Source organism: Spea bombifrons, chromosome 7 (assembly GCF_027358695.1).
Source record: "Spea bombifrons isolate aSpeBom1 chromosome 7, aSpeBom1.2.pri, whole genome shotgun sequence".
NCBI classification, from domain to species: Eukaryota; Metazoa; Chordata; class Amphibia; order Anura; family Pelobatidae; genus Spea; species Spea bombifrons.
Window position 1 is genome coordinate 5,123,683 of NC_071093.1, and position 15,400 is coordinate 5,139,082.

Genomic DNA, 15,400 nt, shown 5'->3' on the forward strand with positions numbered 1-15,400 from the left:
GTGCTACATAATTCATTGACACTATACAAGACATAAAATACAATATATAACCCAAGGTCAAAACCTATCTATATAAATTAGAACTGAGATCCACTTTCAGAAATATCAGGGGGAAACTTGGTATTGTTTTTTTTACATTGGCAGTTTTCAATGTACATGTCAATAGAACAAAACCTCAGACAAAAAGTAATAATAATAATAACAATAATATTAATATTAATAGTTACCCTTTTTCAGGATGTACAGCAACAGCTCTAGGTTGGTCGATATCGCCAGATATTACAACATATCTGAATGAACCATTAAGTCTTGCCACTTCAATCAGATTGAAACCATGATCTGCCCAATAAATGTTACCTGCGTGTAATAAAATTATGATTATAGATATAGGGCATCTATTTTATAAAAATTTTATATTTACTACGTAGTGCATTTTTTTATTATTAAATTAACATTTAATTTTAGAATTAAAGTCAAGAATGACAACCTTCCTATGAGAATAGGCCAGAGGCACCTTAAAAAAAAAGTCTTGTTAAAGCCACACCTTCTAGCCTCACCTCTAACCACTCCTCCTAAAACAAAAATCTCCATATATGGTCACTTGCAATTTTGCACACTAAGCATTATGTATGCACAGAAATAAACAAACAAATATATAAAACACAGTAATGTTCTGATCAAATAGTTTACAGTCACAAATAAATACTATACACGAGGCACTTACCGGCAATCCAGTCAATTGCTATTCCTTCAACTCTTGCCAGACCATTCGTAATAATATCTTCCTTCCAGGTCTGGTCTCGTCTAGACCGGCTGATTTTGTTAAAGCCCATATCAGTCCAATAGATTGTGTCGTTCCCTTTAAATAAAATAAATAATTTAAAGATGCAACAGTCAGGTTATCAAAATCCAATAAAGTATGGCCTCAACATGGTATTTTAGTTTGTTCCAGTAGATCAGAACTTGGTGACCATTTTCATTCATACGCAGAAACAAATATTTCCCTAATTCATTGACCATTCCAAGGGCAGGTAACACATATATACCATATATATAATAAAAAACATAACTGTCATCCTAATTAATTAAGGAGTATAATTTATTAATTTATGCAAGTGATTCTTAGTAGACATGCAAACATCCAAAGATGTTCAGATGTTAAATGGTCATGTTAGAGAACCTTTACCAGACTTCTGTGGCCTGCTATATAGCAGAAAGAGATTAAAGGCCATGTTCCGTAGCTTCAAAGATGATTCCAGATAAAAAGCTTTACTGATGTAATATAAAAATATTTCCCTAAGTGACTTACCCAAGTTCACAGAAAACTATTCCCATTCAAAGCATGATCCTTCATACCAAATGTGGCATTTTTATGTCGAGAGCACTTTTCCAAAGCTGTTTACCAGTAAATATTTTTTAAAAAAATATTTTTCGGCTAAAATATTTCTTTATTTTTGCACTTTTAAGAAAAAAAATAGTTCTACCATTGAAAATCTATTGAAACGGAAGTTTGTATGTTCAATTTTTCTAATTATATTTAGAAACTATACATTTGTAAAATTGCATTGAATCGTCTTGTTATTATTGAGTTAAATTGTGACATGTTTACAGTACCGCAAAACGTATACATGCCCTCGCGTTACCCCCCCCAAGAGTTAATGCCGAAACATTATGAAGTGTCATTAATTAGAAAGACAATTTGCTCTGTCGGCACAGTCATTATCATGCAGTGGATCTAGGTCAGAACCACCTCATTCATCCTCATAACAGATGATCTGGCTGTATGCGCATGTTATACCATTTCTCCGAGACTGTGTGTGGCTTCTGAATATCCAAGCAGGACTTGGCTCATGGGAAACCACATAAACAATAAACCATAATACTAGCTTTTAAAGGTGAAGGACATTGGGAAATTAATATTGAAAAATATATTTATATACAGTATGTATGTCAATAATTAGTGACATTAATGTTTCTTTTTTTTTTGCACCTAAATGAATGTATTATATTTACATTTTAGATTTTTTTCAGTAAGGTACAAATGTAGAAACTTCCCTGGGTGAGCTATTTGGAGCTCTCCTTCTGGAATGTAGGGATAGGGCTAGCCCCAAATAGGTTTTAGTGGGTGGGGAGTAGGAGGGAAGTGGGCAGGAAGTGGGCGTGTTCAAATGTCATTCCTCTTCTCGGAGAAAGAAGAAACCGACTCAGAGACCTGGGGAAGCAGGACTTCACCCAGAGACTCCAGGTCAAACCAGGAGTTCCCAGGCATGACCACATGACTTTCAGAGCTTGAAAAATATAACTAATTAAAAAAAAAAAAACTTTAAACAAAAATATCAATAATACATAAAAACAGATGGTTTCTCATGCTGCATATTATTATTTCTTTTTTAAATATTGTATTTATTCATAAATGAAACTGTTAAATATTACATTATTTAATGATGGAAATTAGCTGTTTAATTGTAAGCCTACTGCTCTATATTTTTTTTTTTTAATAGATTTTATTTGCATGACACCAAATAGACTTTCGATTATCTAATGCGGACACGAAACAGATTTCGGTTTATCTATTACTTTTACATGGATGATAAAATTCTGCATTATTTACACTCATTGTTCTTTCTAATGAGAATGTTCTCTCTGCATAGTAAGTGTTTAAGCAAAATGAGACATTGCATATTCTGTGAACAGTTAACGATTTCATGAGTCGAACCAGAAATGTCCAACCATAGAATATTTTTTGCATTTTTTTTTTTTAAGAGAAACATAGAATTTTCTCGTGTAGGAATCATTCAGACCATCAAGTCGGACCATTTTCCTTCTGCTGTAAAAATAATATTTCATTGATGTCTGAAAGCCCGAGGCAGTCTCCTAGTAATACTTGTTTAACCTTCAGAAGGGAGAGAAATCCGAGTGTAGTGAAGTAAGCTTCGTTATGTATTCCTGTTGATTGATATGTGTGGATATTGGGACAACATGGAGCAGCTTAAATCGCGAAGGCCGAAATGCTATTCCTCCTGAAACACACTTTACTGAAGGCGGCTTTATGTACTACAGAGATCCATGATGTCATTTAATCCTGATAACGCTCTACTGGATTATCAATCTTATCTTTGCGCGCATGCATTTAGGTTTTATAAAGGATCGACATATTATAGTCCTTGCTTTTTGTCTTTAAGGCACCAATCATTATTATTATTAGAAAGAGTATCATTATCTGGGAAATGCCGAGACGGAACTTCTGTGAATGTCGGATTCCCTTGAAATCCAGTTTATCTTCCTAGAGGGTTCAACAGGGCGATATGTATTGTGTTGTTTTTATCGCTATCGTTCTAAGCATAGGTTGTGTAGCACAGTATATCGATGCTCCTCTGCATTTCAGTTGTCGAAACGAGACACCTTTGTTGGGGGCCGTTCCTTTATACATTTATTGGCACGTTCATAGATGGGGCCAACGACACCTTATGCCTCGCAATGTAGTAAAGCAGCATGTCAGCTATAATATGTGTTAAATTGCATACGATGGCTGGAGTGTCCCTTTAAACTGACCTCATTGTCCTCATCTTTATGGTTAATGGGCATAGCTCTCCTGCCTTTACTTATTTCCTAAACTAGTCAAGAGTTCTTACATTAATCCACCATGGAGCTTAAACATCTGATCCGTCCATCCCAAGGAAAAAGCTTTTTCAGTTATTATTATTGTTGTTATTATTATTGTTATTATTTATATAAATACATTTGTATGTATAATATATAATATATATATATATATATATATATATATATAGATATTTATGTATTATTTTTATATAAATATATATTTTTTCATAATTAATTTCATAATAATTATGTCGAAGCAGAACAAAAAACTAAAAAGCTTCCTATACACATATACATATTGTCTCAGTATTGTTACATTTTAAAATCAATTAGTAATTGGGTCTGAAACAGATATTCTCTGATTCTACATGTGTCCAAAAATGAAATAAAAAACCCAAACAAACATATAACATTGTCCGTCTAATTCTAGAATTTGAATACGTTAATTTCTCAAATACATGCCAGGAATAGCAGGGCGAATGTCTTTGTGGAATACGAGGCGTATGGACGATCTCCAGATACATAATTACAGAAGTATAGCTAAAGAAAAAACAACTGAATATAAACACAAAATATTACCGGAATATTTCGGGCTACACTGGAGGCATTCATCTAATAGAAAATAAATGTTATTCTAATGACATGTCGACTGCAGCTGAGACAGATTCATATTTTTATGGACTTGAAATAAAGCTGAAATCTAGTCTGGGTTCTGCTCAAAACGGCAACGACAACGACGACGACATGCCCCAATTCAGCTGAAACTAAATGTATGCTGTGTATTTGCATTATAATATTTTTTGTTCTTGGAATAAAATAAAAAAATAAGAATAAAAGCTAGACAAATTAAGTTATCCACTGGATTTTTTGCACACTTGTCTTTACCTAAATAAACATGAAAGGCGTTACAATGTCTTGCAGTCAGGGCACTAGTTGGGTAGGGGTGCAAACTAAGCACATGCGCAAGCTGTGTAGGGTTAAGCCAGTATTTAGGCTTCCCCACCGCTTCACTAAGCTCGGACTTTTGGCCATCTGGCGGAAATGCCCGATGGACCACTATAACGCTGTGCATAATTTTGAAAATTCACAATTTGTACAGTTTTTAATAGTTTCTTTTAAGATAATATTTTCTCATGTTTGACTGGGACCCATTATAATGGCAGCAGTTGTAAAAAGTCTCTGTCTCTGACATAGATCATGACAAACAAATCAGCAACATTTGTAACGCCGGTGACTTTCTTTCTACACACGGGCACCTTTTGCATGTTAACCTGTAAATGACTTCACTTGTCTGTAAGATTCTTATTACGGCGCCGCGAAATGTCAAATCCACTACAAGATTCTGACGCTATGTAAGGAAAACATTCTCCTGGTATGTTTAAATGTTAGAACAAGAGGCCATAATCTAAAAGTAGAGGGTCAGAAGCTTAGATCTAACATAAGGAGGGTAGTAATTGGAACAGCCTCCCAGCAGAACTGGTTGACGCTAATACAGTGAGGGGATTTAAACATGTGTGGGGTAGGCATATGGCTCCTATCAAGCCACTGATAAAGACCCCTAGGGGTCAAAACGTTGCCACTGCATTTGTGTGGACATTAAAATAAGTCACAATTTGAGGTGCTGAGCCTTCATTTGTCTGAGTGCCAGGATATGACATCATAGGTCACAAGGGAAATACACTATGGGGGGTTGTATTGAATTCTGCAGCATCACTGGGCAGGTTTCAAGGGGGAACCAGACACTAAAATCTACTATATATAAGGAAATCCAATCGCCCAACGGAATAATCAGTCCCCAGGCAACTAGCCCAGGGGCTACTGCCTCTTGAATTTGCCACCCTAGACAAGAATACTCCCTGGGCTTGAAGGTAACAGACAACCTACATGGGCCAATTGACTCTTATTTGCTGCCATATTCTAAGCCTCTTTCTTTCTAACATTAGTTTTTCTAGAGTCCATATAGAGTTGACAATTGGAAAACTTTTAAGAATGTCAAATAACCGGAATAATTATTCATCTATCATAATCCAACAATAATCACTAAATTTACTAAGGGAGACAATAACTGACTGTTTCTAATGAATGAAGGAGGTCGAACAAGTTGATAACAAATTTCATTAAATGCAAGGGCGTTTAGTGGAGGTCAAAAAATGTTTTGTCAAAAGATGATGAAATGTCACCAGGCGACAATCTTATAACTCAATTCATTTTTACAAGAACAAAAAAATCAGATTTAAAAAAAAAATCCAGCAGTTCTGACAATTTCATTGGTGGTATTTATTTAACGGGTAGAACGTTACGTGTCAATTAGTTAAATTCTTAAGAATACAAATTGTTACTTTCTTATAGAACCCAGCATTCTAAATATACTTTTCTTCCTCTGCCAGGAATGTTTAAGCAGTAAGACCACTTGTGATTAGCTAAATCTGCATATTTAGTAGTGGAAATGCAATTGGGCAATGATTAGGATAATATGATAATGGCTATCCATATTTCCCGGCGCACATTTTTATTCTAATCATAAGTCTATTTAAACATTTTTCAATATCTCTAAATTTAGATGCTTTGAGAGAGGGTTTTTTTTTTTTCTTCTTCACCTCATTTCACAAAATGAATGATTTTATATGGCTGCAGTCAGCAAGTCCAAAGAAAAAAAAATTATATACAGGTTGAAAATGATGTACTATTAAAAATGTCGACAGAATAGTAATTACAGACGTCAATTTGAGAGCCGGCTAGGCTGTAATGATCGTGAAACAATTTAACACTGAAATTTTGGGAAATCGTTTTTTTTCCCCTTAAAAATCATAAGAAAAAGCATTCTTTATTGTTTTACTGCTCTGTGAATAAATTATAGCACACTTGAATTTAAACTTGCTAGGTACGGCTTAGGCTATCTTGTGGCCAATGGTGGCAAGTAAAGGTGACCCTCACCCCATGACCCCTGCCTCCTGTAACTAACACACAAGCACATTAACATACACTCGCCTAATCACACATACTTACCTTACCCGTCATATTATATTACATGACCCCATGGTGCTCCCGACTCTGTAATCATAGAGTTTGGGCAAGCCCTGGGGGGCAACTGCCCCCCAAGTGAGGTATCCCCTGGTGTGCTTGCTTTATCAGACTGATAACATTACCAAAAACCTATGAGAGTAACCAGTTATAAAGAACAAAACCAGATTTTCTTTTTAAGGCAGCAAAAAAAGAAGAGACTAGATGGGCCAAAGTCTCTCTAAAAACAGATTTTTAAAGAAATGTATAATTAGCTATTATATTACCATGGCCAGAAGCCCCAAAAAATACAGGAATGGGGTGTTTTAATATGTGTTTCTATTCTAAAGTGATAATACGTGCTATGAACATGTACAATTAACAAACTGATACAAAATGTAAAGGTTCCACAAATGGAATTTACAATTACAATGTATTTTGTTAACATATATATATGATTATTAAATTGTTAACATATACACATGTTGACTGTCTATAGAGAAGCTGGTGAGATAACAAATAACTTAATGTTTTATTCACATTTAGCTGTTTTTTTATCCTTAATTTCTATAAAATGATTCAAATATACATCAAAAATTGATGCAGACTCATGAAGGTCTGGAAGATGGAAGAATGTTCTCCATAAGGGCCAGAAGTAAATTAAAGGTTGTCCTTTCTTAAAATATCTGTTAGCCTGCAAGGCATTATCTTTATCTATTCTTTGGTTACTTGACTCTTAAGGAAACACTTTCTGTAATTCATTTCTGTTATCTTAAAAAAACAACATTACACTCTGCATGAAGTCTTGTACAATGACATGGTGAGAGCACCAGCAGGATTTTAAAGGATATTTTAAGGCCAGGAATTAAATCAGAAATATTAAATTAAAATATATCACAAATTAAATCAGGATTTTTTTCACAATCTAGATATTTCATGTTATTTTAGTTGAGTTTGATGTATTTGTTTTAACTTAACAAATTCTGTCTTAACCGACGGGGAAAAAGTAGTTGACTAGAGATGTGAACAAATAGGGATTTTCATTGGAAATATTTATCAGGTTCTGCCATCAAGACTCTACTAACTCAAAGGGGAGGAATAATTATGCAGATCCTAAGAAAAGAAAAATAAGATTGCTTTCACCCGTGCTATACACATAAGGTTGGCTTGAATCCATACATATAAAAATATAGACTCGGACAGGAGATTCGGATTTAAAGACTCAAACCTTAATCAGCCGTTGGTCTCGTCTTAGATTCGGGAGCCATAAATCTATCCTATGCATGTTTAATACCCTCACTGTATCAACCTCTACCACTTCTGCTATCTACCTGTCAGTAAAGTACAAACTTATTATATTATCTGTTATTTGTTTTAGTTTGTCAACACTGGCTTTATGAAAAAAAAATGTTCTAATAATAATTTAGAATTTTATAAATATCTCTCTTAGTGCAACAATTTAGTTCCCTGTTATTTGGGACAATCAGTCAATTACACAAGTATATATTTTTTTTAATTATAGTTAAATAGCCGGTTGAAAAGTTGCAAAGTTACAATATAGTACAGATAACCGCAAATTCCTGAATCAGCACTTATCAATTAAAAGCCAAATAATCTGCATATTCTCCAAAGACCTTGAAGATCTAGGAACGTGGCCAAATATGATATCAAATCATTTTCTTAAAAGCTTTTTTTTTTACCTAGACTTGTTGCGGTAACATCAGAAAAATCCAAAGACAAAAAAAAGTTATTTCAGATAATAATTATACTAGGGAAAAAAATAATTTATCCAAATACTCGGATTAGAGAAAGGAATTCTATTTATACCTACAACACAGAAAAAGCATTATTCTGCAGCTCTGGAGCTGCACCTTCTCCTTAAGGTAAGTGTTTATTTTTTTGGTTAATTTAATGCATGTTAAAATACTTTAGTATGCATTAATTTTTAGGGTACTGTCTGGTAGACTAGAGCGACCCTTTAAAGAGAAGGAGTAATCTTGCAGGTCTTGAGAACAAGGAGTTATGGCGCACTTGTATTCCCCATTCATGCACAGATACCCAACGTACCTGCATGAAAATCTATCCCGACAGCAAATGATGTCCCGGAAATGGGCATGAGGGCATCCATTCTGTCACTCGGGTCAAGGGGAATCCCTCTGATACCTTCATGGACCGAGTACATTAGGAACGACTCTATACCTGAAAACATTATCAATGAGTAACACGTTATACTCAGCATCACATAAAAAATAGGCCCGACAGTTATTTTTCCAAACCAATATAAAATAAATCTATAAACCTAAGAAATTGTGTTCAAGTGAAAAAAAAATACAGAGAGAATGGATTGTACCTTGACAGGACATTCGGTTTTTCTTAAGGTTATAGCCAACAGTGCACATGCAGGTTCGAGTCGTTTCAGAGGTCGGCAAACATAATTGGGAACAACCGCCATTGTTTATCTGACATGGATTGCTTCCTGTTGAAAAAAATGGAAACAATGTAAATGAATTTCAATTGAATAATGAGAAATGTTTGCGAAAGGTTAAGAAGGTTGACTTATTAATATGTAAGTGACAATTCCTTAGCGATGTTGCCCAGTTTTACACAAGTAAGTAAATTAAGCATAAACCTAAAATTATTGTGGAACCTTTTTCATAAACCAAGTTCCAGTTGCATGAGTTTTTCCTGAGTATAAGTTTTTGAATTTGAATTCTTGAGTCTAAACAGACCTTTTGGAATAGATTACCCTACAGATCACTAAAGGATGCCAATAAATAAATAAATAAATATATATATATATATATATATATATATATATATATATATATGTATATTAGGAAATGGGCTCATGTTTAGAAGTGATGTAGCAGTGTAAAGGATTAGAATGTGGGGAAACGGTCAAATTAATTTTATTCCACTATATTATCAGCTCTTCCCGAACAAACACTAAGCCTTAGACTAACGCTGATCACTTGAGCCGTAGACGATAGTCTCTGGTTTCCTCCTTCCAGCCTTGGCTGTCATTCTGCTGTATTTTATTTACATTTTAATTACACATGACCTAACTCGAGATCTTGTATTTTTTTTCTGGGAGATTGATTGTGTGATATTTATCAGTCTTCTCGGTCGTCCAGTTAAATTTCCCTCTGAACGCCGCACGTAACTAAGGTCTTCTTGACTAACGAGATGCCTCACAATCCTCTTGCGATCTGTGTCAAATTGACAAATGAAGTTGCTTAATTGTACTTAGGAATCCAAAAGAGGTATCAACGCATGCACTTTAAACACCACTAAACTGTCCATTTTTCATACTAATGGAGCTTTTAAGGTACCTGCAGTGATACTGTTAATGGAATTGTCTTTTATATTGATGATTTCACCAATATATTCTTGAGGCGGAGATAGCAATATCTTCATAGTTAACTTTACCCGCGTTCTACTAAGAATATATCCGTGGTCATTAATCCAAAATTTACATTTTATAAAGCACTAATTTTATATCTTGGTCCATGTGATGTCTAAAGAAACCCTACTATTAACATGTCATGAAATTATATATATATATGTCACGGTCTGCCCAGGCTGCGGAGCTGCATATCTGTCCTGCTGTAGTTTCTCTGCTTTGCTTTGATCCATTCCTGGATTTCCTTTTGCTTTGTTCTATTTTCCATTCCTTGCTTCTGCTCCGGCTCTTTGCTTTAGCTCTGCTTCCTTTATTAGGTGTGCCCCACCTGTGTGTTCTGTTTGTCTCAGTCTGCAGTCTGCAGTCTAAGGTATGTCTCAGTGCTGCGTTTGGTTTATACGTGTGGTTTGTTTTGTATCTTTGTCAGCAGGGATTAGCGTTATTGGAGTACTTTGGCGTAGTGGTGGGCTAAGCATACTATGGCCATATCATGTGACGAAATCTCCAATAGTTATCTGTAGTCCTAGGCTAGTTTCTGTATTCATGTTTGTCTGTCTCCTATGTACCTTTTCCCTTCTTCCTTGAACCATCTGAGGATTCCGGTTCCTCTCTCCTCTCCCCATGTCCCTGTTAATATGTCCTATCCTTGCTTATAGGAGAAGCGTCCGAGGGTTCCGGCTCCTCACTCCTTCCCCTGTGTTCCTTGCCTTCTTCCCTGTCCTTTGTTGTGCCCTGTAACATGTATGTCCTGTCTGGTTATGTTTATTCCTTGTCTTGTGCCTGTTTATACTTTGCTCTATTCTTATCTTGTTTCTAGCCACTTCTCATGTATATCCTATATCATGTTTCTTGCCTGGTCTCCCTTTCCTTTGCTGTGTTATGTGTCTGCTACATTAACCCTTTGCTTAGCCTTCCATTCTCCCAGCCTGCAGCATCCTGCTCGTGATCCATGTGATATGCTTCATGCCTGCTCCAGGGTGCCTGCAGGATTCGTTTGTTCTGGACTTCATCTGCTGCCATATCAGGGCCCTGGTGTTTGGCTGCACTACCCTAGGTGCTCAACTCCTGGATGAGTGTGGTCACCCTGCACCAGGCCCTGCCCCAGACTCCGCTACTGCATCGAGACTCCTGCAAACAACCATCGGGCGCGCTGGGTCCTTCCAGCCACCAGCTTGGACCCAGTCCGTGACACATGGCCGCAGGTGAACGGCCAGGAGTTCGCGGAGTGGAGTTTGCAGCATTCCGGCCCTTCCAGTGGGCCTCCGTACCCGTCTGCCCTTCCAGTGGGCCTCCGTACCCGTCTGCCCTTCCAGTGGGCCTCTGTACCCGTCTGCCCTTCCAGTGGGCTTCCGTACCCGCTTGCCTGAGCCTGTTCCTGCCTGAGCCTGTGCCTGTTCCTGCCTGAGCCTGTGTCCGTTCCCGTACCCGTGCCTGAGCCGGTACGCATGCATGATACACTACCTGAGCTTATGCCGGTACCCTTGCATGAACCAGTACATGTGCCTAGCCCGGTGGTACTCTGTTCACGTCCGCCATGCAAGAGGGCTTTTAGCCATGCCGTGTGCCCTGGAAGAGGGCTTCTAGTCGTGTGCCCCGTAAGAGGGCTTCTAGCCATGCCGTGTGCCCTGGAAGAGGGCTTCTAGTCGTGTGCCCCGTAAGAGGGCTTCTAGCCATGCCGTGTGCCCTGGAAGAGGGCTTCTAGTCGTGTGCCCCGTAAGAGGGCTTCTAGCCATGCCGTGTGCCCTGGAAGAGGGTTTCCTGAGTTGCGGCCAGCGCCCCACTAGTGGACTCCCAGGATGAGTGCCTGCATCCGGGCTACCTTGGTCGAGTATTCTCCAAGTGGGCAACCTGCCGTGTACCCTGAAAGAGGGTTTCCGGAGTTTGCGGTCAGCGACCCACTGTGGACTCCCAGGATGAGTGCCTGTATCCGGCCTACCCTGGTCGAGTACCCTGCAAGTGGGCAACCTGCCGTGTGCCCTGAAGGAGGGTTTCCTGAGTTGCGGCCAGCGACCCACTATGGACTCCCAGTATGAGTGCCTGCATCCGGGCTACCTTGGTCGAGTATTCTCCAAGTGGGCAACCTGCCGTGTGCCCTGCAAGTGGGCAACCTGTTGTCTGAACCTGAACCCGTGCCTGAACCGTGCCTGTGCTTGAACCTGTACCAGTTGTGTCTGCCCAGCAAGTGGGTTCCTGCCGTGTCTGCCTTGTCAAGTGGCTTATCTACCTTACCTTCGTCTGGATCTAAATGTCAGCTAGAGACTACTTCCTCAATCCTGTACAGTCATTCTGATTCCTGTTTTTGGAGGAGATTTGTCTACTAGCGGCAGTGCTGGTCATCGAAGGACTCCTACGTTTTTTGGACTCTGTATGCTGGTTCCGGGGTTGACTTGTTTCCTCCATTCTCCCGTCAGGGAGCGGGCCTTCCTTCTATTGCTGTTTCTGTTCGCGTCCGGAGGCCGCTCTTTTCGGAGGGGGATACTGTCACGGTCTGCCCAGGCTGCGGAGCTGCATATCTGTCCTGCTGTAGTTTCTCTGCTTTGCTTTGATCCATTCCTGGATTTCCTTTTGCTTTGTTCTATTTTCCATTCCTTGCTTCTGCTCCGGCTCTTTGCTTTAGCTCTGCTTCCTTTATTAGGTGTGCCCCACCTGTGTGTTCTGTTTGTCTCAGTCTGCAGTCTGCAGTCTAAGGTATGTCTCAGTGCTGCGTTTGGTTTATACGTGTGGTTTGTTTTGTATCTTTGTCAGCAGGGATTAGCGTTAGGACCCACCGTCATTGGAGTACTTTGGCGTAGTGGTGGGCTAAGCATACTATGGCCATATCATGTGACGAAATCTCCAATAGTTATCTGTAGTCCTAGGCTAGTTTCTGTATTCATGTTTGTCTGTCTCCTATGTACCTTTTCCCTTCTTCCTTGAACCATCTGAGGATTCCGGTTCCTCTCTCCTCTCCCCATGTCCCTGTTAATATGTCCTATCCTTGCTTATAGGAGAAGCGTCCGAGGGTTCCGGCTCCTCACTCCTTCCCCTGTGTTCCTTGCCTTCTTCCCTGTCCTTTGTTGTGCCCTGTAACATGTATGTCCTGTCTGGTTATGTTTATTCCTTGTCTTGTGCCTGTTTATACTTTGCTCTATTCTTATCTTGTTTCTAGCCACTTCTCATGTATATCCTATATCATGTTTCTTGCCTGGTCTCCCTTTCCTTTGCTGTGTTATGTGTCTGCTACATTAACCCTTTGCTTAGCCTTCCATTCTCCCAGCCTGCAGCATCCTGCTCGTGATCCATGTGATATGCTTCATGCCTGCTCCAGGGTGCCTGCAGGATTCGTTTGTTCTGGACTTCATCTGCTGCCATATCAGGGCCCTGGTGTTTGGCTGCACTACCCTAGGTGCTCAACTCCTGGATGAGTGTGGTCACCCTGCACCAGGCCCTGCCCCAGACTCCGCTACTGCATCGAGACTCCTGCAAACAACCATCGGGCGCGCTGGGTCCTTCCAGCCACCAGCTTGGACCCAGTCCGTGACAATATATAAGCTTAGACATGTTACAGAATATTATGGAGATTGTTTCCATGTGATGAGATTGTTTCCATGTGATGCTTTATTTTTATATATTTTTTTAATTTGGAAAATGATGGTTAATTTGGATTTTTTTTAAATAATATTTTTGATGAATAGTATATTGCAATTTTCTTGTAACAAAATAACTGCAATACAGCGTGGCCGTATGACACATTTTTCAAGGTGTTTGTAGCAATTAAACCCAGATTCCAGCCCTCTTCGTAAAAAAGTGTTTTTTCAATATCTTCATAGGTGACGGTCAGGATAAGGTCAATGCTGGTGGACCAACCTTTGTCAGGACTGATGGGAATTAAATGCAGAAAAATATTCATAAGATATGTGCTTTGAAATATTGTGTTTTTTCTGAACTTGGTGAATTGCTTGCATTTTTATCTAGATCTGGTGGTGAGTTTGTCAGAAGCCTGAACAATGAATACAAACTCTAACCTTGCAAAGTTGCATCCCTTCTTATAATAGTAGCTTCTATAGTTAATTTTTTTCTTTAAAGCTTGGCGGGCATCAGAGCTGGACTGAGCAGCGGTCAGGCAGTCCTGGCACTTTAAGGCCAGCGGCCACCTGACAATGTAGAGGTGGCTGACAGCTGGATATGTGGTTCAGAAAAAAAGCCAGAAATGGCACTGAAACAGTCCTTTTAATTGTAACAGAATTTCAATGAGATCTAATCACCTCAGGTCGAAAATACTTAACCCCTTAAGGACAATGGGCGGTCCCAAAACCCATTGAAAACAATGCATTTTGAGCCCGTACATGTACGGGCTTTGTCATTAAGGGGTTAAAAAAAATTATATAATTTTTTTTTTTTTTTTTTTTTTTTTTTTTTTTTTTTTTTTTTTTACAGAGGACCAGAAATTGTATTCTAAGAGTGGAGAAAACCAGCGATTGACCAATTCATTCTATTTATTTTCCTTTTCATAAAAATTTATTAACCCCTTAACAAATCCTGTCTTTGTATGGGCTCACAATGCATTGTCATTAACGGGTTTAAGGCCAACCCGTTGTCCTTCAGGGGTTAAAGTATTCTGTTAATATTTGGCTCAGTAGCAGCATATTTTTTTTCTTGTTAATTGCTCTTTATTGGCTTTTTTTTCAGAAATACGTTGGTAATGGGTATAGCTGTCCAGTTGGAGATAAGGAACTCATAGTTTTATCTTATTACCCCAGTCACCGGATATATATATACTACAGAAAGGTGCGAGTTTAATTGGCTCCGGGTCCCTGTCAATGATCGGAGTATTCTGTGGATGACACACTGATAGGTTATTTGTCTGCCACTTGATGCTTTCAGACCGACCAGATGTACCTCACATTTTAAAGGTCAAAATAAGCACCAAAATCTTATTTTTTTTCATCTGTTCCCACAATATATTTTTAATTAATCTGTACATCATACGCGCATCTGTATTCACTTATTAAATTTTTTTTTTTTTTTCGTTTTTTTTAAGTGTTACAGTGTTTCTAACTTTTGTTATCCAAGTGCATTTGTAGAAAAACACTATGATAAAGATTTGGACGTTTTATCCACAAAACTGATATAGACTAAGAAGAAGTGAGACAGGAGTCAATGAATACACTTTAAAAAAATATCATTTTTTTTAACTAAAAAAAATATGCAACAATTTAAGAAAAGTTGAAAAACATGGTAGGGTTTAATTATATAATAATTATTATAATATAATATAAATTTTAAAGAATCCCTTTTTGATTGCTCATATAAAGCATGTTGGGATACGGATCCAGTGGTCTAAGTACAGCATTTATTGTACTCGTGTAGGACAAGGAGATTAGATGCCAAATCTCTCAGTAAACCTGAAAAAAG

The 15,400-nt window shown here is 38.2% G+C and overlaps 1 protein-coding gene across 1 annotated transcript in view; it reads right to left on the minus strand.

Annotated features, from left to right (window-relative positions):
* Nucleotides 1-15,400, minus strand: part of LRP1B (LDL receptor related protein 1B) — a 557,319-nt gene that overhangs the window by 201,463 nt on the left and 340,456 nt on the right. Inside the window, exons 34-37 of the mRNA XM_053471115.1 lie at nt 8,954-9,079; nt 8,671-8,802; nt 725-859; nt 228-357 (exon numbers count right to left, since the gene is read on the minus strand). Coding sequence (XP_053327090.1) covers nt 228-357; nt 725-859; nt 8,671-8,802; nt 8,954-9,079 — 523 coding nt within the window. The remainder of the gene's footprint in view (nt 1-227; nt 358-724; nt 860-8,670; nt 8,803-8,953; nt 9,080-15,400) is intronic.